Source organism: Podarcis vaucheri (assembly GCF_965113315.1).
Source record: "Podarcis vaucheri genome assembly, chromosome: 13".
Taxonomy (NCBI): domain Eukaryota; kingdom Metazoa; phylum Chordata; class Lepidosauria; order Squamata; family Lacertidae; genus Podarcis; species Podarcis vaucheri.
Window position 1 is genome coordinate 21,337,886 of NC_138751.1, and position 23,744 is coordinate 21,361,629.

Genomic DNA, 23,744 nt, shown 5'->3' on the forward strand with positions numbered 1-23,744 from the left:
ATAGATGGCCTTTCCTGGTCACTGCCCTTCCGACTTCCAGCCTACATTCAGGAGAAGCCTTTGCCCCGTTGCACCAGTTGCGGCTCTCCGAGAGTGAAAAGGCTAAAAACTGACGGGCAGAGATCAGAGACAAGACATGGGAGCTTTGGGGTTCTCCATCATCATCACCACCCTCCTTTTCCTGGGAGCAGCAGGTCAGTTCCAGCTATCCAGGACTTAGGGCTGTCTCTACTGTTAGGTAGAGCCAGGCGACCGCCTCAGGCAACAGAATGTTGTGGGCCGGGAATGGCAGCAATGTGTGGAAGGGCAGAGCTGTGTGTATCCTACGACCTGCTCTAGGTTGTCCTCAGTTAATGGGGTGTGGTGGAAGACAGTGTCCTATGGCCAGCACAGAAGTAAAGCTCAACCGCCATTTTGGTTGTATTTTGTTTGTGGAAAATCTTGTCCTTTGCCCCAGTCATGTTCAGGCCTTGGTCACTCCTTACTGACAATAATCTCTTTTTTGGTTGGCTGTTTCTGATAAATCCCTGTTCCTTAGGATTGCCATATTTCAAAAAGTAAAAACCAGGACACCCTAAAAGTTGTTATTGTTGTTTGGTTTTATATGTACCCTGCCCATCTGACTGCATTTCCCCAGCTACACTGGCTGACTTCCGACAAATTTGAAACCACAGTAAAACATCAAACATTAAAAACTTCCCTGTACAGGGCTGCCTTCAGATGTCTTCTAAAGGTCACATAGTTGTTTATTTACTTGACATCTGATGGGAGGGTGTTCCACAGGGTGGGTGTCACTACTGAGAAGGCCCTGTAACCTCACTTCTCGCAATGAGGGAACTGCTAGAAGGCCCTCGGAGCTGGATCTCAGTGTCCGGGCTGAATGGTTAAGAAACTAGCTGTCATGTCTACTGCACTAGCTACAGTTTCTGAACGGTCTTCAAGGTAGCCCTACACATAGCACATTGCAGTAGTCTAACAGTTAGACCAGTCTAACTAGACTTAAGACTTCAGCTCTCTTTCCAGGATCTCTAGTCATTTCCAAGTGACGAGTGGATGCATCTTGTCTCTAGCACATTTTCACATGCACAAACACTAGAGGCCCAGTGCAGCCTGCCATTTCAGATGCTGCAGCTCCGGAAGTCTATTTTGACAAGTTGATATTGTTTTGTAAAAGGAGGAGGTTCAGTGAGGTGTGGGGCAAGGGCAGCTGGCAGAGAGATAAGCAGGGCTGGCAAGCAAAGTGAGCAGGGCTGGCAGCACCTAGTGAATTGTATAGTCAGGGGGTCAAATAAGTAAAAAACCATGTCTTTTGCAGACAGGGAATACAGCAATAACTCGATCAAAGGGGATTATTTCATTTTCACAGATGTGCAGCAGCAGCAACATACACACCTCTCTGCCCCACCATGTCTCTATCTCGCACACATGGTCTCCATTTTCTCTTGATTGTCTTGGTATTGGCTCACCTCCTTTCTCCCTTTCTCACAGGGTCTGCTGGTGATAGTTTTGATCTCACAGATGCCTTGGCTGACCCAGAAACCCCCCAGAGCAACCAGCAATTAGGACGTGAGTAGAGACTGTGCAGAAGAATGTCAGTTGTTGTTGTTTCCTCGAAAGAGAAGATTTTGCTGCTTTAACAGCCGTGGGCTTCCCCAACAAATAAACCTGGAAACTGTAGTTCCCCATCTTCTACTCAATAGACTCAAGATATTAACACCCTGGCCACTTTAAATTACTTTTGATAAACATCAGTTTCAATTGGATACCTACTGGGAACATTTGGATAGCATCTATCAATTTGTATGTGTAAATTAAGATGGATGTAGTGGTGCTTATTGTACAGTTAATGTCAGCTGACAGTGGTGTTTTATTTTTGCCTCCCCCCCCCCATTTCTATTCCCCCCGCCCCACTTTTTTATAAATTTGCAATAAACAAATAAAATAAATAAATACTATACCCTATGGAACTAGCAGAAATTGAAGAGGTCAAGGTTCTTCTAACATGGAGTGTAACTATCATGTAGCCGTGATTAAATGCATGGGATCTGTAAGGGGTGGGGGTGGGAAAGAAAGGTGGCAACTTTATGCAGAAAATTAAACTGTCGCTGAGTTGAGGAGTATTCGGAATGAAAAGGAATGGTTTTGACTTGGGATGAGTCTTTCTGGCTTGCTTTCGCCCTACCCAGAGTGTCAGAATGAGGCCCGGGACATTGTCTTCCTGATGGATGGTTCATCCAGCATGCGGGCATCAGAATTCGTGCAACTGAAGATGTTCATTAAGCTCGTAATGAAAAGCATTCCCCATAATGCGCAGGTCAGTAGGGGAAATGGGCAAGAGGGCATGGTGTCAGGTCCCAGAGTTGGTTTAAATGTTGGAAGATTCAAGACAAACGCTAGGATTCTTGCAATTTTCATGTGCCTTGCTGCTGGGCACATGCCGCTGGGGTAAAAGAGTAGGATTTTGTGGGGGGAAGAGCAGGCTGCACTGAACCTCAGCATGACCCCTTGTTCCCGATCAATTGAGTGGGGTTTGGCTGAGAAGCACAAGGGCTCACTGCCTCCAAGTCCCTTGGGAAGCCATTGCTTTGACCTTGCACACTTCACTCCACCGGGGGGGTGTAGGAGTTAATAACAAAGGATGCCGTGGCTTCATTACTGGATACTTTGGGGTTACTGTTCAAGGGCAGCAAATTGTCAAATATTTAGTTAATTATTATACACGTATCACCATAAGGGGTTCCTATTTGGGTTTTCAGCCTGAGGCAGCAAAGCGCCTGTTCTCTCTTTAACAAGAACAGTAACCAGACCTGAACTGGGAGAAATGATGAATGTAATCCAAAATGGGAAGAAGGCAGCTGGGTAGCCACTGGCCCCCAAACAAACTGATCCTGGCAGCTGTTAGCTGATTTAAGAATCAGGCTGCTCCTCCTGTCTGGCTCACCTGCTTAAATACAAATATCATAGAGGTTAAGAAGAGCCCTGCCTGGTCAGGCTAATGGCCCGTCGAGTTTCTCGCATTCAGAGGCATACTGCCTCCGACAGTGGACAGTAGAGCATAGCCATTGTGGCTAGTAGCCGTGTCCTCATTAATCTCTCTCTGTTCTCAGTTTGCCCTCCTGCAGTTCTCTAACCGCTTTGAAGAGCATTTTGACTTCAGGCGCTTCAGCCGAGACCGGGATGCCGAACTCTTGATCAGTGGAATCAAACAGCTGGGAGGCGGCTCCCATACAGCCTCCGGGATCAGAAAAGTGGTGTGGGTATCTTTGCTCCCGTTCTCTCCCCCTCCTTCCCTGCCTCCTCTTTCTCCCCCCACCCCGCTGGTGCAGAAATTCAAACAGTGCTTTTCCTACCATGGAGATGCAGCAATAGTGAAACGCAGAATGCCTGTTGAGCCTGGGAAAGTGGGAACTTGGGCCTTCGTAGCTGTTACTTGCCACACTCACCGCCAGCCTTTCTCTCCCCTCCCACTTTTAGGAAAGAACTATTCACCACACAAAAAGGAGCTCGCCCCACAGCCAAGAAGTTTCTTGTGATACTGACAGACGGGGAGAAAACGGGGGACCCTCTGGAGTATGCAGACATTGTTGAAGAGGCCAACAGAGCTGGAATCACACGCATTGCAGTTGGGGTGAGAACAAACTTAGCTGCCTATGTTACTTATTTAAGTTTCAAGGGCCAACCCTTCAGCTAAACTGGAACTCAGGGGGGAGGCAGCTTACAGTGACAGTACAAAAGCAACAAAACCTCAGGCTGGTGTACAAAACTAAAACCAGCAGCAGACTAAATGGGCAACTAGAGCAGATCAGCAACCATTAATACTAAAAGCTGCATGTTGCCCACCTCTTGCTTTACCTCATCTGTAAAATGGGAATAACTGTGGACCTGCGCTCAGCTCTCACCTGTGACTCCTAGAAGCTGTCAGCATGAGGCAGCAGCCACACCCCGGGAAAAGGCTTTGACTGGCCAGATATCTTTGGGAGAAGAAAAAGCTAAGGAGTTAACCCTACACAAATTCGGAGTGGAATCCCCAAGACGGTTGGATGGTGCCTTGTACGCCTCCTTTCATCAACTCTTGCAGCCAAGCTGGTGCCAAACATACGGCTCTGCTTTCTTTGGCCACACCAGTGAGTCTGAGAGGGAGGCCTTGTTGTCTGGGCGGCCCAGGACCTCCGGACACACTGCCCAGGCTTGCGCCCCAGGGAGGTCACTTTGGTGCTGCCATTGCTGCAGTTTGACTCCATTGTTTCTCGAGGCAGATAGATGCCAGCAGGAATGGAGGAAAACATACCCCAAAACCATAAAGCATTTTTGCCAGATTTCAGAGTGATCAAGCTAACCTATCCACCCCTGTGTTGTATATGAGAAAAGGCTCATACATGTCCTTTGGAGGGAGTTGGGGCTTTCCCTTCCTCCAGCACAGACCTCTCAAGGTGTGCCCAGGTTGCAGGTGTAGATTCACCATTAACTCACCCCAAACCCACAGAGCCTCTGTCTGGGAGAGACTGATACGCAACTAGTAGTTTTTGCAAACTGGGCAGGTCCCAATGGCCACCACAGTTGTTTTCCAGGTGGCTTTGTGGTCGGCAGCACACCTATTACCTGAGTCCTCTGTGTGGCGGTTCCCCTCAGCTCTCCTCTCCCTGTTTACTTGAGACTGTCCCCATTTTCTAAGACCTCTCTTTGGTATAAAAGAGCCCACGAGCTCCCCAGGCAGAAGGCCACAGGAAACACAAATTCTCTGGGGCCTTACTTGTAAGCAGCCATCCCTGAACCCTAAAGGGCACCGTGCAGTGAGCACCCCACCCTTTTGGAAGTGCAGGGTCATATTTTGAACATGACAGCATACGGATAGACAATTATGGTTTTCTACTGCATCTTTAAACAAAACCACAAACACCGTCTTAGCTTTTAAGTCAACAGAGTAAATGAATGTGGCGGATTAAATGACTACAGCACCCAGCAGGCATGACAGAGCCTTCTGCAGGGGCCCAAGGAGGGAGAGGGACACAGGAAGTGATGCACGTGGGGCATAACAACCACCCGCCTCTTTCCATCTGTGGAAGCTTGGAGGCGATGCGTTCTGGGCCATGCTGTCCACTCCTTGCTGTGTAACTGGGGGAAAGGCCTGAGCTTTGGTGAAACCTGCCGTTCCTCTTTCGTGTCTGCCTCACACCACATCCAAAGTGCAGCACAAACTGCCTCTTGGTGACTTTTGTTTCTCCTGGAAGGTTGGCCTGGGATTCACAAGTACAACTGCCCAACGTGAGCTCCATACCATGGCCTCCCACCCGCCCACACAGCATGTCATTGTCGTGAGACACTTCTCAGGCCTCCAGGACTCCCAGGCGGAGCTGAAAGAAAAGATTTGCACCAGCCACGGTACGGGATTAGGGGACTGAGGGGAAGGGGAAGGGTGGGGGGAAGCAGCAACCTGTGAATTGGGGGGGTCTGGAAAAGACCTTGTATATTCTGCATTACTGTGGATATTGATATTTATTTTTTAAATGTACACGTCATGTAAATAATTTTGTGTTTCTACATTACATAACAAATCTGTGGAACTTGCTGCCACAAGATGGGGGTGAGGGCCACACTTAAACACCTTCAAAATGGAACTGAGTAAATGCAAAGAGGATTGAGGATGAATCGGTGCCAATCAGCTGTGGGAAATGTTGATTTTTTGATGTTTTGTGGTGTTTTTATATTTTGCCAGCAGCCGCTCAGAGTGGCTGGAGCAACCCAGTCAGATGGGTGGCATATAAACAATAGAATTATTATTTTGCCAGCAGCCGCTCAGAGTGGCTGGAGCAACCCAGTCAGATGGCATATAAACAATAGAATTATTATTATAATAAATTATTATGATAGCTAAACGGAGTCTCCATCAGTGGAGGCTGATCCTGGTCCATTAGGGCAAATGGGGCACTGCCCCACAAACCTCTGCCTGCCGTCGGCCAGCCTCCAGTTGCCTGCCTGCTTACTTCCACCCAGTCCACTGCCTCCTCCTTAGTCTCAGTGTTGCACCTTGTAAGGAGGCAGGAGGAGGAGGAGGCAGGCTCTGCCTCTTAGTGGCTCTGACTCCACTTACTATTGGCCTCTCTGCCTTCCGTCCTGCCAGTTCCAGTGGGTACCACTCACCATCCATCGCCATGTTGTATGGGCAAAACACCACCAGGAGGAGGTGTGGGGTTGTTAGAAGAGAGATCACTTTCACATCCTGCTTGGAAGTTTGCTGGAGGCATGTGCTTGGCCACTGAGAGGAAGAAGGTGCTGGACTAAATGGACCTTTGGCCTAATCTGTAATATGTGTGTTATAATCTGATCATCACAAGATTTCTAACCATGCTAACCATGCAATGAAACCACATACAAAGGAGAGAAGGGGATATATCAAACAGCACAAACTTATGAGTGGTCGTTTTTTGTTTTTAAGCAGCCTTTCATAGCTGCTAATTATAATCACAATTATACCCTGCCCATCTGGCTGTGTTGCTCCAGCCACTCTGGGCGGGTTCCAGCACATATAAAAACATACTAAAACATCAAACTTTAAAAACTTTCCGATGCAGCACTGCCTTCAGATGTCAAAGTTGTATGGTTATTTATCTCCTTGGCATCTGATGGGAGGGCATTCCCATGTGAGAAAGGCAGAAATTCAGTCATATTGCATCTCCTGCCCCAAGCAGGGATTGGGATTTTGAAAGCTGGTTACTTTTTGCTATTGCTCCGCTGCTAAAAGACACAGCGGCCCTGACTTCTGAAGACAGTGGGTGAATCTGGGATTGTGAGGCAGGGCTTCTGGATTCAGTGGAGGTGGGGCAGAAGAGGCTTCAACTCCAACGCTTCTGAATTTATGTATTAAGCACTAGAAGATGGCAGTCGACCAAGGATGCAGCAACAACTACGTAATGGGAAATGGTGCTGTGTTTCTCTGTAGGTGCAGCTGCTCCACGGCCTACGGTGGTGCCCCAGCCCTTGAACACCTGCTCAGATCCCCAGGTGCTGCAGAAATTGGAGCGAGTGCTCAGTGGCCTCGATCAGGTGAACACCAAACTGAATGCGCTGGCTGCCAGGCAGGGGAAATGTGGCTAGGGTTCTCAACGCCTGAGATGGGCAGTGGATGGAGGCAGTGTGGTTCAGGAAGGAAGGGGAGAGAAGGACAAAGAAGACTGAAGGGGCAGAACGTCAGATCCTGGCACATGGAGGTCCTTCCTCAGGCGCATAGCTTTTTAATCTGGTTTCTTATAGGGTGCAGAAGTCAATAAAGCTGCCTGCTCCCCAGTTGGGTCCCTGCTGTTTCTTACTTAAATTGACTCCACATCAGTGCCCAATAGGCTGCTAGAGCTCTTTGGGGGGGCACAAAAACCACCTGTTTCTAAGGTTGTGACACTGCTGTCCCTGCAAGATCAAACATGGGAGAATATCTTTCTCACATCGCGGCACAAAGGTGTGTGAATCTTTTCACCCTTCCTCCTCACTTCTCCCTCCCTCTGGACACTTTGAGTACTTGGGTTGCGTAAAGTGTGATTCCTGATGTGGCTACTGCACTAAAGTGATTCCCCCCCCCCCCAGGAGCGAGTGCCAATGCATCTCCTTGCCAAGGGTGTACAGAACCCTAGATATGCCTCTGCTTCTGGGTCGGTGTATATAGGAGGAAAGGTTATATAGCTGGGGTATATCTTTCGCCCCATATGTCTATTGGCACTCAGGGCAAAAGTAGACATTAAATTGTTTGTGGTTAAATTTATTAGTCACTTGTCGCTATTCATGAGGGCTACATACTACCTCCAATGTTTACATTGAGGTTTCCCCACAACTGCTTTGAGATTATTATTATTTTACAGTCAAGCGGTATATACGTAACTTGTATGGGATGAATGGTATCAGAAGGAACATGCCCATGATTACTGTGGAAGATGAGAAGGAGAGTGCCCTTGGCTTCATGTCCTGCTTGAACAGGATGCTCAGATGGTCTGTGGTCTGATCCAACCAAGCTTTTCTTTTAAGGGGCAGTGGCAAGATTCCAATCCAAGTACATTCAATCCTAAATAACAACGATACAGCTTTTGAGCATGGACAGATGACGCTTTCCCATTGAGGAAGCACAGGCTGTGCACACACACACACACCCTCTACACTTGCACTGCTGGTTTGGGAAGTAGCAAACACACCATGTTATCCACAGTCCATATCTATCCTGTAGTTTCTTGTGAAATACTGTTTTGACGCATTCCCCAGCAAACCACCTTTGAGTCAAATGGAGAAAAAGAGCAATCCAGCTTTGTTTTCAGCTAGTAATGTGTTCGCAGTGACAGGCAACCTCACTTTCTATCCAAATCTGCAAGCAGGGTCGAAACCCCACATTTTACGTAACGAGGCTGAATGGTTTCCCACCAGTTTTTTCTTTATACACTTAGATCCCCGTTTGATCCAGATAGGGAAAGGCTGTAGCCCACAGCACATGCTTCACATGCAAAAGATGCATCTCTTAAACCCTGAAGAGCAGCTGCCAATCGGCTTCCACAGCAGCATGCTAGATGGACCCAGAGGTCTGGTTTGGGACAAGACAGATCCCTATGCCACTGATGCTGCATTCTGAATAAGCTGCTGGGCTTAGAACCCAAATACAACTCCTAAACCAGCATGGTGCAGTGGTTGGACTAGAACTTTGAGAGACCAGGGTTCGAATCCCCACCAGCCATGAAGCTCACTGGGTTGTCGTGAGGATGAAATGGGGAGATGGGGATGAAATGGGGAGACCCGCACCTTAAGGTTCTTGGGGAGGTATGATATAAATGCAACAAACAATGCACACCCATTCTCCCTGCTGCCTGCATGAAAGTTACAATGCCTAAAGCTTGGTTTTGCCAGACGTAGTATCATAGACTATTAAAGAGTTGGAAGTCAAAATGTATGTCTCTGTGTTTAGTTTGTATGTTTATGTATGTATGTTTAGTTTATACAGTATGTTTTCTTTTTTTGTAATCTAAGTTGAGAGGTGTATGTATAATAGGTTTGTTTAGTGTTCTGGTTTGTGTTTGTAAGTATTGCATTTATCAATAAAAGTTAAGAGAAATAAAAATAAAGAGTTGGAAGGCAGCCTCCCTGCCTATCCGGCCCAGGAGCCGGGCAGAGTCCCAAGCCGGCGCGCTCCTGCTCCTCCTTCCCCGCCCCTTAAAACTTGCTTTTCTTTAAACGCCCTCCTAATGAGGACTGCGGGGGGGGGGGCGTGGAGGAGGCAGCAAGCAAAAGCCGAGAGGGCAGGCGGACTTGGCGGGAAGCTACACCCACTTTTCCCCAGCGCCGGCTTCTCCCTTTCCTGTTGTTCCCGCAGCGAGCCTCTTCCCAGCGTCTGATCCAGGCGGGGAAGGAGGAGGAGCAGGAGCGGCCGGCCGGCCAGCCAGAGAGCGCGCTAGCTTGGGACTCTGCCCGGCTCCTGGGCCGGATAGGCAGGGAGGGATGCGAGACTCTTCCGGGGGAGGCGGAGCCCGGCCGCCTTCCTGCTTCCTGCCCCGCTCGGCAGGCAGCGTCTCTCGGCTGCTGCCTGCGCTGGGAGAAAGGAGACTTCTCCGAAAGAAGGAAGCGCCAAGAGACCCAGACGCTCCTGCTGCGCTCAGGCAGGGGGAGCCAAGCCGGATCCGAGTCCAGCTTCCCCCCAAAAAGCAGGGAACCCCAAAAGGTAAGTAGAAAAAGAGAGGGCGCAGGGGTCAGGATCCCCCAACTCTCCGTCCCACCCTCCCTCCGGCACCCCCAGCCACCCATGCAGGAGTCCGACGGCGGGAGCACCCCGCTGCACCACCCTCCTGGACGCTTGCTGCCCAGGCCGCCTTGCCAAAGGGGCGCAGCAGAAGCTTCAGCCCGGGCAGATCTCGACACCCCCGACGCTGCATTCCCGAGGTCCCAGCACCCCGAGGGGAGGGAGAAGGGCTCGCTCACCCTCCACCACCCGCAGCAGCAGAGCCAGGAGAGGGAGGCACAGACCCGATGTGCTTCCCTAATACGACGCACCTGCTAGGATCTCTTGGGTCTGGGAGCCTGGGGGGGGGAGACAGCCACCCCACGGCACCCCCCAAAAAAAGCTGCTAGGAAAGGTGCAGATTAGAAGGTGCTCTGTTGCACAGGGGGTCCCAGACACAGGTAAGGGGGAGGATTTAGTGGGGCTCCCCCTGCAAAGTTCCACTCTACCTCAAGGATCTCATCAGAAAAGAAGGGGAGACAGCGGTGAAGCCCAGGTCTCTGCTGCTGAGAATGGATGTATCGCCCACAAGGTGATTTCAGGAGGGGCTTGGCCACCCCCCAAGCTGGACTCACCTGTGGGAAGCAGGCTTTACCTCAGAGGTTAATCTTTCTTTGGAGGGCAAGGACTGGCTGATGGACCAGCATGACAGAATAGCAGGGCCTTCTAGAGAAAAAACTCTTCTGCCCGGCAACAGCAGTTGTTGGCCTTCCATGAAGTCTGCACCCAACAGGACTCTCAGGCTACCAACATTCTTGGGTGGGTGGGGGCGGCTTGCGAGCTTCTCAAGGGCCTGGGCGTCCTCTTATCTCAGGCCACTGGATTCTGGACACAGTTCAAAGCAGATAAGCGAGTTCCACAAGGCACCCAGGGGCGGCTTCTTCCCAGTTCCAGTCTCCCAAGGAGCCCTCCAGCATCTCCTCACAATCCAGGCCATCAAACACATCCCAGTCCCTGAGAGGGCAGGGTCTTCCCAGCCTTCTTCAGGGTCCCAAAGCAGACTGGAGACACATGGTCCATCCTGAATGGGGTAACCGTGCCCCTGAAGGACCAGGTGCGCAGCCTGGGAGTCATTTTGGACTCACAGCTGTCCATGGAGGCACAGGTCAAATCTGTGTCCAGGGCAGCTGTTTACCAGCTCCATCTGGTACGTAGGCTGAGACCCTATTTGCCTGTGGACTGTCTCGCCAGAGTGGTGCATGCTCTGGTTATCTCCCGCTTGGACTACTGCAATGCGCTCTATGTGGGCTACCTTTGAAGGTGACTCGGAAACTACAACTAATCCAGAATGCGGCAGCTAGACTGGTGACTGGGAGCGGCCGCCGAGACCATATAACACCGGTCTTGAAAGACCTGCATTGGCTCCCAGTACGTTTCCGAGCACAATTCAAAGTGTTGGTGCTGACCTTTAAAGCCCTAAACGGCCTCGGTCCTGTATACCTGAAGGAGCGTCTCCACCCCCATCGTTCAGCCCGGACACTGAGATCCAGCGCCGAGGGCCTTCTGGCGGTTCCCTCATTGCGAGAAGCAAAGCTACAGGGAACCAGGCAGAGGGCCTTCTCGGTAGTGGCGCCCGCCCTGTGGAACGCCCTTCCAGCAGATGTCAAGGCGATAAACAACTACCTGACATTCAGGAGACATCTTAAGGCAGCCCTGTTCAGGGAAGTTTTTAACGTGTGACATTTTATTGTATTTTTGGTTTTTATGGAAGCCGCCCAGAGAGGCTGGGGAGGCCCAGCCAGATGGGCGGGGTATAAATAATAAATTATTATTATTATTATTATTATTATTATTATTATTATTATTATTATTATCCTGAATCTCCCAAGTTCCACGTGGAGATTTTGCGCAGCATCCTGGCGAGCCTCAGGAAGGGTGACTTTCTCACCTCTCTCAACCTGACAGAACCATACCTCTACACTTCCATCAGGCAGGACCATCGCAGGTTCCTATGGCAAGGACTAGGTCCAGTTCCAGGCTCTGCCTTTTGGTAGCACACATAAGATGCTCTCAGGGCAGTCAGGACCAGAGCCCACAGTGCACCACACTCTTCTGGTCTTTCAAACCCTCCTGACTTGTCAAGAAGTTCTCCAAGGGCTCTCTGGCTAAGAAGATGCATTTCCCTAGCTTACACGTCAGCCAATCTCCATTTCCCAGAGGCCTCAGTTGCACACTCGGTGAGGCAGGGGGCCACAGCCTCCAGAGCTTCCTGGGAGATGGCACCTCTAGAGGAGATCTGTAGGGTAGCTTTCTCCTCTGTCCATCACTACCAGATCAACACCTTTGCATCAGAAGGCACCTTTGGGTAATGTGTCCTGCAAGAGAGTTCAGCACTCCTAGGGAGACACAGTGCAGGTTGTTGGAGAACAGGGACACACCCAGAGATGCACTGATTTTCAGCATCCCAGGCCAACATTGGCTCCCAGTACATTTCCGAGCACAATTCAAAGTGTTGGTGCTGACCTTTAAAGCCCTAAACAGCCTCGGCCCAGTATACCTGAAGGAGCGTCTCCACCCCCATCGTTCAGCCCAGATGCTGAGGTTCAGTGCTGAGAGTCTCCTGGCGGTTCTTCCATTGAGAGCAAGTGAAGTTTCAGGGAACCAGGCAGGGGTAGTGGCACCCACCCTGTGGAAAGCCCTCCCATCAGATGTCAAGGAAATAAACAACTACAGTCGTACCTTGGTTCTCGAACGCCTTGGTACACGTACGTTTTGGCTCCCAAACACCGCAAACTTGGAAGTAAGTGTTCTGGTTTGCAAACGTTATTTGGAAGCCGAAGTTCCTGCAGCCAGTCAGAAGCCGTGCCTTGGGCTTCAAACGTTTTCGGAAGTCAAACGGACTTCCAGAACGGATTCTCTTTGAGAACCACAGTACGACTTTTAGAAGACATCCGAAGGGATGTTTTAATGTTTGATATTTTACTGTGTTTTAAATATTTTGCTGGAAGAGTGGGTAGGGCAACACAGTCAGATGGGTGGCATATAAATAGTGTTGTCGTTGTTGTTGTTGTTATTGTTGTCGTTGTCAGGCCTCCTCCTCCTTGATCAGAGAAATTGAGATTCTTGATTTACCATGAATTTCTGTTTTTCTCTCCTGGAGGAGGCCATTACCTCTCTTTCCCTCCTCATTTTGTCCACAGTAGGCAAACAGCCAACGACAGAACAGACGTTGCGGATTCCCGGAACGTGGGTCTTCCCACTTTGGCGAGCTGACGACAAGGGATCCAAGGGGGGAGGCTCTGCCTTCCGTGGAAGAGCCTCTGATCCCTGCCTAGCTGGCGCCTGCAGCCGGGCAAATCCCCAGCCCACTGGCCTCCACCACTCAAGAAGAGGAGGAGGAATTCACGGTAAGTGAAGAATTTCCATACCTCTAAACTCCAAGCCACCCAGCTTGACTATCATCAGCAAGAAACAAATGACAAAAGGAGGGGAAGGGGGGTTCTGTTGGGGGGGGTAGCAAGCTGAATGGAGAAGAGCCTCTCTAGTCCTCCTGCAGCAGTAACTAGCAGCACTGTATTTTGGGGCAGGAGGCAGGAAGGCACAGTCCAAGCTTGTCCACTACTGTACCCAGTTCTGCACAATGCAGTTCATAGGCTTCATTTGAAGCTAGGATTTGTAGCAAGATTCCAGTCAGAGGCTACCTGGCAGAAAATAATAAAGACAAGACAACTTCTGAGTATGGGCAAAGTGTGCGTGTTGAAACCCGAGCACTCAATTCGCAAATAGGTCTTTCCTGAGTCAAACCAAGGAGCTTGGAGGCCGGCTCACGACCACCCACCTTTTGTTTCGCAGGCACGCCTAAGGCCTTGCCAGGAGCAGTGAAAGCACCATTTCGGCAGCCGCTGTGCCCTCTTCACTTCAAGTCTCTTCAGAATCCCTCAGGAAATGTCCAGCAGAGAGTGAAGATGAATAAGTAGCCATCTCTGTTGGCTCCGCTGGGATATTTTCGCCCATGTCCAGCAGCATACAATAGATTTTGAGCACTCCCGTGTTTTTACTCGGCTGTTTCTGGGCTCCGCTCAGCCTTCAGGGAACCCGAAGCAGCAACAGCAGCAGCCAGGATGGAAGGTACACGGAGAGAGGGTGGGAAGATGGGAAGCCACGCCCCTCATGGCTTCACCCTAGAATGGAGCTCTGGGTTGCGTAACATGGGGAGGGGGAGTCATAGGTCACAGTTAGAGTTAGGGTGCTTGGGTTAAGAGTCAAGGGTTAGAAGGTTAGCAGTGTCAGGTCAGAGTTCACAGGGCAGTGGGGACTTTACAAGTCCTGGGTTTAAGTTAACTTCAGTTCTGCATCCATATATATATTTTTCCGCTCTTCCCAAGAACCTCAGCAGGTGAAGGATGTGGGTCCCCCTCCAGGCCTGAACCTCCCCCGAGATCCAGACCCCCAGAAGACCATCCAGATACTGAAAGCCCAGCTGTCGGCTGCGTTGGCCGAAGTGGAGACCGTCCGAGCTGTGGCTGCCGTGAGCGAAGGCACGAAACATGAGGCCGTGGACGCTGTCCGGCGTCGGTGCCAGGAGGAAGTGGCTTCCCTGCAGGCCATCTTGAAAGGTAAAGGGCCTCAAGGCCTGGGCGCAGCAGGGAAGGAACAGCAGGGACCTTCATTTGTTCTTATTTATTTTTTTCTAACCTGCCCTCAATCTCAGCAGATTTCAGGACAGGGTGCAATGATGAGAAATATTATGCATATACAGTGGTACCTCAGGTTAAGAACTTAATTCATTCTGGAGGTCCGTTCTTAACCTGAAACTGTTCTTATTCTGAATCACCACTTTAGCTAATGGGGCCTCCCGCTGCCGCCATGCGATTTCTGTTCTCATCCTGAAGCAAAGTTCTTAACCTGAGGTACTATTTCTGGGTTAGCGGAGTCTGTAAACTGAAGCGTCTGTAACCTGAAGCATCTGTAACCCGAGGTACCACTGTATAATAAAAAGGCAGCAGGTTTTCAAACCTCCCTCCTAGGAACCAAACATATGAAATGTCCTACTGGATAAAGTCAGTGGTCCATGTATCCCAGCACCCAGTTCTCACGGTGGCTAACCAGTTGCCTGTGGGAAAACCAGAAGCAGGACACTGGTACTGCAGCCATTCTCCTCACTTAGACTTTCCAGCAACTGGCATTCACAGGCCTTGAGCAGTGGAGGCGAGTGGCCATGAATTGCCACAAATTTGCTGAATCCTCGCTGCCTTTTGTGGGAATCAATTCCGTAGGGCTGGAGCCAATGTTAGCCCTACTCAGAGTAGACCTATGGAAACTAATGAATCTAAGTTAGTTGGGCCCATTAACTTTGATGGGTCTGCTTTGAATATGAGCATCGGGTATAGCCCATAGGTTAACTCTGCACCATGTGGAGAAGTACTTTCTATTATTATTTATTTTTAATATTTATTAGTTTTCTATATACCACCCTTCATTCTAAAATCTCAGGGCGGTTCAACAGAATAAAATACAGGATTAAAAACAAGTAGATAAGTGAAACAAAGCAATTCTAGTATAATATAGGAGAGGGAGGCAGTTCTAGTATAATATAGGAGAGGGAGGCAGCGTCCGGGATTCCTGGCTTGCCTGCTGAGACGCCTGCTCGCTTTCTACAGACACCATCTCCAGCTATGAGGCTCGTCTCTCGGCTTTGGAGCGCGAAGGCCGGGAGAATACCTGGAGCCGCTTGCTGCCAAGGCCCAACCCCCTGGACTCGCTGGAGAAGCAGATGGAAAAGGTGCGTGGTGGCCAGACAGGGCTTAACCTGAGGGTAGAGGAAGAAGGCTCCGAATGTTTCCTTTCTCTCTCCCCGCACAGGCGCAAGAGGACACTCTGCGACTCCGGGCAATCGTTCTCCCCATGGAGCAGGAAATTGCCGAGCTGAAAGCGAAGCTGGCGCATGCTGAGGGCCTGGTTCAAGAGCTGCAGGGTGAGCAGGTGAGTTGGATGAGGGGAGTGGCAAGGGGGCCATAGAGGAACAGGAAGGAGCCAGAACGGGAGGGGGCTTCAAAGCAGCTCAGAATAGGGTGAGGATGCCGTTCGGGTAGCAGCTGAGTAAAGAGGGGAAAGGGCAGTGCTTGCCTGAGGGTGATTCCTTGCTCCAGGATAAGTTGACGGACAACCTTTATGAACATGGCCCTGGCAGTCTACATTACTAGCAATCTGCATCTGCAGGTGTTTCCCTCCGCCAGTGCAAATTAGCACACAAGCTGAGCGGTGGCAGGCCAAACTCGCTCTTCCTGGCTGGCTACAAGTCTGGGAAAGTCAAGATGTGAGTCATGAATGGAAACTAGAAATGCCAACTAGAAATCCTCTGCTTCAGTTAAGGCAACAGTGGTTCCCTCCTTAAGCTTCCAGGTTTCCTGGCTGTTAGAATTTGGTCTTTTCAGAAGCCACACTGGGCAGACTGTCTCTGGGAAAGGCCTCCTTGCTCACTCCTTTCCCTTTTCCTTCAGCGTTCTTTATGCAGCTCCTCTGAATCCCTCCTCGCTGACTCTGAGGCCGTGCCCTCCGATGCCCCTGGAGACGACCCTGGCACTTTGGCGGAAGGAGGAGGAGTGGCGGAGAAATTTGCCCACAGCCTGGACAGCGTTTCCATCGCCTCTTTCTCGTCATTGGCACCGAGTCCGGGGCCTGCCGTCCGGCGCAGGCGTCCCCCTAGCCCGGAGACGGCCTCCATCGCTTCCTCCACGGGGACCCTGGTGCCCGAGACCATCTACTTACCGCCGGCCGGGTACCAGCTGGTGCCAGACTCAGAGTGGACACAGCTCCACACACAGGTGCGTAGGCAGGGCAGAGTGGTGGTCAGCCCCGGAGGGGTCAGCAGTTTTGGACGTGCAACAAGGCCTTCTGTGATTCCCCTCTCTGATTCCCCTCCTGGCTCTGTTCCTGCTGTCTTTCTGCCAAGTACAGTGGTACCTCGGGTTAAGTACTTAATTCGTTCCGGAGGTCCGTTCTTAACCTGACACTCTTCTTAACCTGAAGCACCACTTTAGCTAATGGGGCCTCCCACTGCCGCCGCGCCACCACCACACGATTTCTGTTCTCATCCTGAAGCAAAGTTCTTAACCCAAGGTAATATTTCTGGGTTAGCGGAATCTGTAACCTGAAGCGTATGTAACCCAAGGTACCACTGTAGTAAGAGTGAGGTCCATTGCGTCGGGCCTGTGTCTGGATTCCATCCTCGCTAATGGCTTTGAGGACTTTGCTCTGCTTTCCTTGTTTTGGTTTTGCTTTAAAGTTGATTTTTAGCTGCCTTGATGGGCCTTCCGAAGGCAGAAAGGAAGCTCATTTTTTGTCATCGGGCTTATGAATCGGGCTTACTAAATAGAGGGCTCCTCTGTTGTGTTGTGATCCTAGAGGGAGATGTGGGGATGGTGGAGACAGGAGCAGGAGGAGGAGGTGTGCCGGAGTTCTCCCTGCCCTCATTTTGTCCCCGACTTCTTCCGTTCAGGTGCGGCAACAGTGCGAAGTCCTGGAAGAGGGGGCACGGGAAAAGGCCGGCCTGCAGGAGGCACTGAGGCGCAGCAATGAGGAATGCAGTAAGCAGGTGCGTGGGGAGGGGGGAGCCCTGCCCTCGGGGCCTGAAGCCAAACCCACCTCTGGGAGCCCCCCTTCTTTCTGCTGCTACTTTGGTGTTAGATTTCAGTCATGCTCTTCCTAGAAGGTTTCCAATTAGCTAAGTGCTGGGGACCCCCTGTTTTTCAAAAGCCAAGCCATAGACCCCCTACTTTTGAAAATGGCAATCTCTCTTTTTTTTTGAGAATAATTTTTTATTAACCGACCAATCACATCAAATCAATTACATAAATTCCAAATTACACAGCCGAATTTTAAATTTTTGTTGGGGGTACCCATATTTCAAGTTCCGAAGGGGATCCAATCAACTTCTTGCTTCTTACTGCTGTTTTAATGTCCACAAATCTAACCTTATGATGTTCACAGTACTATCCAGTCCTTTCTTATTGTTTTTCCACATCTCTTGTTGTTATTTTCATATATTTTTCCTTTCTCTTTGTGACCTCTGATAGTCTCCACAAGCTGGTTAGAACATTTTGTAATCCTGCGTGGATATTTTTTTTTTTTTAATCCAGTAGCCATATCCAGACGTTTTCCATATAACATCACTTCCATACATCAAAGCAGTCTTAGCGTCATTAATCTTCACCAATCTGCCTCCTTTCTCAAAACCTCTGAGGAGATTCACCAGGAATGCAGTCTGAAAACAAGTCCGTTCTTCCTCCCGGCTATAAATCCTTTGGCAAGATGGCGACTCTGAATTAATTGCTGTGCCATTCCAAAAGCTCTTATTGCTTCTCGATCTCCATAAAGCATACTTTTGGTTAAAGTTTATCTCCACACAGACCTAGTCCTAGCCTAACACCTTAATCACAACACTGCGTCAGCTCTAGAAGAAAACTGCAACTTCCCCTTCCACAAATTGATTCCCCCTTCCTTCCTCTCTCTCTTTCTGATCAGGTCCAGGTTCTCCTGACTCAGGTGCAGACTTCAGAGCGCCTCCTCCAAGGCCTCCAAGCTACAGTGAGCGAAACCCAGCGCCAAACTCAGGAGCAAATGGTAAGGGGGGGCTTCTGGGGGACAGCATTGGTGGGGAGCCCCTGTCTAGCAGGGGCGGGGGGGGGGGCAAGGCTGGCCAGGGCAGGCTCTGATTTCAAATGGCAAGCTTGGGGCATGTGTGGGACTGTGGTTTAGGAAGGCCCCGAGTGTTGACCCAAGGCTGGTTCTTAACGTTGCAGCCCCTCTGTGGCCACTGGGGGGGGGGAGGGAATAATAATAATAATAATTTTTTATTTGTACCCCACCCTTCCCGGTTTAGAAAACTGGGCTCAGGGAAGCTAACGACAAATTTAAAACACTTAATTGTAGAAGCAGCATAAAATACAGTATAAAAACATGAATAACAATAAAATTCAAAGTTCAGAAATCAATTTGGGGGAAATCCATCTAATAAGCATTAGATAGTCACCAGGGCTAGCTGGCTGAATTAGTCCTACTTGGGCCAGCGAGGAGGCCAGGGGAGAATTAGCTGTGGGGTCTCAGAGCTCAAGTGCTATTGTGAAAAAAACCTCTTAATGCAGCACACTGCCCCAAATGCAGCCAGCTTCTCTGTGCCAGCACTGCAGCACACGATGGGTGACTGCGGGCCTTGGGTGTGGGGGGAAGAAACTGCACATTGCGCTGCTTTTATAGGCAATGTGTGGGGTTTGGAACGCCGCTGACCGCTGGCTTTGCAGTATCCGCATGCCAGCAGTGTGCAGTGCTGGCAGGAAGGCCGTCCAAATGCAGCTGGACTGACGCACAGGATGAAGGGCTTGTGATTTCTTCACTTTTTTAATATTTATGTCCTGTGTTTTGGCTGAGAACGTAGAAAGCTGCCGCATATTGAACCTGTGATGTATATATAAATTAAAATTTGATGATATGATACTGCTTTATTGGTCCTTTGCTGTCTGCTTGTATATTTCTAAGATATTTTTCAGTATTAAGTGGTTTAGAAAAATAAGTAAATAAACAACAACAAGAAGAAGAAATAAAGCCACACTGTGCCTGGTACTACAAGGGCTTTTCTGAGTCATTCCTCTCATGTGCGGCGGGGAGGTGTGCACCTTTTAAATCGTTCCTCTGGAAACCCAGGTCCAAGTTGAAGTTGTTCCTTTTCCTCCTGCCCCCTTCCTTCCGCTAGGCTGACTTGGCTGCTTCCCACAAGCGCCTGAGCTACGAAGTGCAGCGCCTCAGTGCTGAGAACGAAGGGCTGCGGGGGGCCAGTTCCCAGGATTCCTGCCCACCGGAATCTGATGAGAGCAGGAGCTTGCCTAGCACTGTCCCGGTAATTCTGACCCGCCTCTTCCTTGTATTGGGCTGAGGACTTGGGATACTGGTGTGGGATGGCTAGAAACGGCAGCATTGTATATATTATATATGGCGGGTTTCCCCATCCTCCCTCCTCCCTAGGAGCTGCAGGCCTTGGTGCGCCAGCTGAGGCAAGAGTCTGCCTCCCAGCTCCGGGCTGCTGAGCACCAGGCGGAGCGCCTACGAATCGAGATTGTGTCCCTGAGGGAGCGGCTGGACCAGGAGACGGCATCTCGGTCAGGACTGCAGGGGGCGCTGGAGAGAGAGCAAGAAGAACGAGGTGAGCGGGGGGTGGGGGGTGGAGGAAGGTGGGCCAAGAACTAGGTGAGGGATTGGGGTCTCCTGGGATTAGCATCTGTTGGCTTTCTAGGAATCTGAAATCCCTTTGTAGTGTTATGGATGTGATTAATGATTCTCTCTTTATTTTTGTCCTCTCTTCCCTTGTGGCTTCTGGCTGGCAGAGCTTTTGCAGGGTGAGTTCTTAGGGGTGTGTGTGTGTATTATATGTGAGTGTGTGTTTGTGTGTGCACATTTCCACAGCTGAAGGCTTCGACACGGTGGTCACCAACTGACTTCTCCTTTTTAATCCTCAGCCTCCCTGAACAGCATCCGGACTGAGATGGAGAGGATGCAGCAAGGGCAGGAAGAGATTAGCAGAGCCCAGGGATGTGTGAGTCTTTGTGCTTCTTTTCTCTCTTGCCGCCCAGAGATAATTGCTAATAACCATTTCACTTCCCCAAATCATACGCGTTACCTCGAATCCCCCCCCCCACCCTCTGGATGGAGGATATAGATTTGAGGGGGTGGGAGGAAGGATCATGGTAGAATGGAAATGGCAAAGTCCTACTTAAGTTAAGGAAGAGGGGAGTAGGATCCTCCTTGGAGATCCATGAGATCTCTTCTGCACCTCCAAAGGCCGTCCTGTAAGTGTCCATGGGTGATAAGGTCCCTTGGTCTACTTGTCTACACAGGAGAGATGCAGTGTGCAAACTCTTTTTGGTGAGCAGCCACACCTGTTCCCTTTATCGCTTCCTTTCTCTGCTAACATGACACTCTTGTCTCTCCTGACCTTTCCGTAGTGACATTTTCGTATGCTGCAATTATCAGCTGTTGTCAGGGTTGAGTTTAATCTACCATGGGCACTGAGCAGGCAGAATTCAGCACTCCTGAGAATCTCATCTTTCAGTTTTGGAAGAAAAAAACCCTGTTTAGGCCTTAAGCATAAGAAAGAAACGCTAGAAAGGACCTGTGCAGTGTCTGGTGAGATCTTTGGAGTCCAAGGAAGGAGGACTGAGCCCTGAGCTCCAATCTTCTATGGCTCTTTGTCCTTCCTTGCATTGCCTCAGTCCAAAGGAGGAGTCCAAAAGTCCTGTGTGCCTCACTCAGCTGGGAGATGCGCATGCTTCTAATTACAGTACAGTCGTACCTTGCATCCCAAACGCCTTGGTACTCGGGTGCTTTGGCTCCTGAACGCCGCAAACCCGGAAGTGACTGTTCTGGTTTGCCAATGTTCTTTGGAATCCGACGGAGCTTCCGCAACTTCCGAGCTTTGGAAGTCGAACGAACTTCCGGAACGGATTCCATTCAACTTCCAAGGTACAACTGTAATAAGTGTCAATTAAGCATGCATATTTGGGTTGTGGTAGAAGCATATGAATGTTTGTGATAGTCACTTTGGTCAGTACTGAGGTGCAGTGCTTTTAATTCAAAGAAGAGGTGGGGTGAGCTTTGAGTGGGTGGGATCTTATGCTGTGGTTGTGAGGCTGGCACCTGCTTTTCTTTCCAGATGTGTGAGAGGCTGTTTCTGGTGATGACAGACACTGGCGGAGGCTGGGAGAGAGAGAGGAAACCTCTGTGGGCTTATCCTCTTTTTCTTTTTCTTCTGCAGGTGCAAACTGATGCTCCCTCTGTGGGAGAAGCCAGCGGCCTTCAGGATAGGAGGTCAGAGCCTTAGAAGGAGGATAGGGGAGGTCACCTCTGCCCTTCCTCCTCTTCTTGGCACAATGGGAACCTCAGGGAAACCTGCCAGGCACCAAAGGGGTCATCTCTGTCCTCCGGAGCTCTTCCAGGTCTCCTCTACATGGGCAGGAGAGCAAGAACTCTGGAGGGAGGATGGCTGGAACCTCCCATTCTTACTCCCCTTCCCACTGAATGACACTGGAGCTTCCAGAACACAATAAAGGAAATTTTTGTACCTTCCTCCATCTGTGTGTCTCCTTTCCTTGGGTAGCTGAGCGGACTGTAATGGTGGGTGGTAGCAGTGGCACAAATCTTCATTTTGCTTGAGAGGAAGCCTCCAAAAGGGATCACAGGAATCGATTTTCTGCTTTCCACCTTTGAGCATAGAGACACAGCCTAAAAGTGGGCCAGAGCGATGCAGTCGTAAAAATATGTATAGAGCCATTAGCCATTGTAACATAGTTTGTATTCATTTTCATCTTTAAACTTTAAACTTTAAACTGCAGATATGAAATGAGGTACAGTAGGGGAGGTTTCTTTCTTTTTGCCATAAGTTCAGGCCTTGTGTCATTGTAGTGTTTTCTATATGAAAAAGAAAATTGCTTGGCTGAGAAGAGGTTGGCTGTCCGTGTGCTATATCTAGTTCAGATCCCTGCATTGCAGGGGGTTGGACTAGGTGACCCTCAGTGTACCTTCCAATGCTACAATTCTGTGGTTCTACAACACTTTCTGGGTGCCAGTTCATTTCTTAGGAACCTAGGAAGCCGCCTTTATACTGAGTCAAACATTTGCCTCTGTCTAGTGAGAGTTATTATTTAATGATCTTTAATAAAGAGTGGGCTAAAAATGCCCTAAATAAATAGAATACACTGGCTGACTGGGACACATTCCCAACCTTGCCACTGAGCTAGTGCCTGTTTCCCCATATCTAAGGTAAAACCCCTTCTATACTTTGCAAGTAAGAGGTGGAAATTCTTAAAAAACACCCACCCACCAAGTCTTGGAATGAAACTTCTGTTGTTTTCCTGTGGGCAAGGAGAGACTTCCTGGTGCCATTTTTAATACATTTTTTTTTTAAACATATTGTGTGCTTCTTGGGCCAGGACTGAAAGAGAGAGAGAGAGAGAGAACCATTTAATGCATGGGTGATTGGGATTAGTTTTAGATCACAAGTGTCACTAAGGACTGTGAGGGTGTTGTGACCACAATCTCTCTACCTTTTGGGGATTTTGACCTTGGGGTGAGTTAAGGTCATACACACTCTGCTCTCCTGGGCCTATAGTCAAAGAACCTGCTTTGCCCTTTCAGAATGGGGTGGGGGGGTACCAGTTCCACAAAAAATAAGCTCTTTGTCACTATGGAGAGGTGAAGATATAGAGTGGTGCCAGTCTTGTGACCACTGAGAATCCACGACTAGTCCAGAGCCCATAGGCTTAGCCCAGAGTTCCTATAGGGAGTACTCAAGAGCACTGGCCGAAATGGCTCAGTTGGGAGAACATTAGACTGAAGGTAAAATGGAAAGCGTAATGCTGGTGGTCAACAAAAGAGGTTTAAAGACTGTGTCAAGGCAAATATTTAAAAATGCAGTATAAACACTGACAACTGGGAAACACCAGATGTGTCACGGGCTTTGAAGACATTTGAACTCAGGACGCAAGGAAGAAATGTGCTAAGAGGAAGGCACGCTTGGCAAATCCACACCATGATCAACTCCCACCCATAAACCAATGTCCCCACTGTGGAAAGACATGTGGGTCCAGAATTGGCCTCCACAGTCACTTAGGGACTCATTGTTAAAACCGTGTCTATGGAAGACAATCTTACTCGGCTATGAGTGATCGCCAGAGAAAGATGAAGAAGGTAGTACTCAAGAGTAGTCCCATTGACATTAATGAATACTGCATGGCAAAGTTAAGTTCTTTGCTTTCAGTGGCTTTGCTCTGAGTAGAACTTAGCTGAATACCACCCAAAGTAGCAGCAACCTGGCTAGTAACTAACTGACAACATTTCCACCCTGTTTATTCCTGGGCGCCTTTCCTCCTCCTCCTGTGCTCTTCCAAGTTTTGTTTTAGGCTGCAAGTTCTTCCGAGGAAGAACCTGTTTATCCTCTTGCATTCTGTTCAGTGAAAAGAGCCATGCACAGGGATACTGAGAGTTATCAAGCCAACAGGTGATAAAACACGCAGTCTGGTCA

The 23,744-nt window shown here is 49.6% G+C and overlaps 2 protein-coding genes across 5 annotated transcripts; both read left to right on the plus strand.

Moving 5' to 3' along the window:
* Positions 1-4: 4 nt before the first annotated feature.
* Positions 5-7,281, plus strand: LOC309517696 (integrin alpha-M-like). The gene is made up of 7 exons (XM_082197090.1): positions 5-194; positions 1,489-1,566; positions 2,187-2,314; positions 3,108-3,253; positions 3,475-3,628; positions 5,229-5,379; positions 6,938-7,281. The coding sequence occupies exons 1-7, from the start codon at positions 137-139 to the stop codon at positions 7,090-7,092; spliced, it is 870 nt and encodes a 289-aa protein (XP_082053216.1). The 5' UTR covers positions 5-136; the 3' UTR covers positions 7,093-7,281.
* A 2,164-nt stretch (positions 7,282-9,445) lies between these two features.
* RABEP2 (rabaptin, RAB GTPase binding effector protein 2) lies at positions 9,446-21,790 on the plus strand. 4 transcript variants are annotated; one of them, XM_082197032.1, is made up of 14 exons: positions 9,446-9,679; positions 12,877-13,083; positions 13,562-13,804; positions 14,062-14,292; positions 15,337-15,458; positions 15,539-15,658; positions 16,177-16,500; positions 17,175-17,270; positions 18,200-18,298; positions 19,425-19,568; positions 19,694-19,871; positions 20,053-20,064; positions 20,185-20,261; positions 21,480-21,790. In XM_082197032.1, the coding sequence occupies exons 3-14, from the start codon at positions 13,798-13,800 to the stop codon at positions 21,543-21,545; spliced, it is 1,476 nt and encodes a 491-aa protein (XP_082053158.1). In that variant the 5' UTR covers positions 9,446-9,679; positions 12,877-13,083; positions 13,562-13,797; the 3' UTR covers positions 21,546-21,790. The 4 variants fall into 4 exon arrangements, with proteins under 4 accessions (XP_082053158.1, XP_082053159.1, XP_082053157.1 ...); XM_082197033.1 differs by having other exon boundaries at positions 12,880-13,083; XM_082197031.1 differs by lacking the exon at positions 9,446-9,679 and having other exon boundaries at positions 13,072-13,083; positions 13,529-13,804.
* Positions 21,791-23,744: the final 1,954 nt, after the last annotated feature.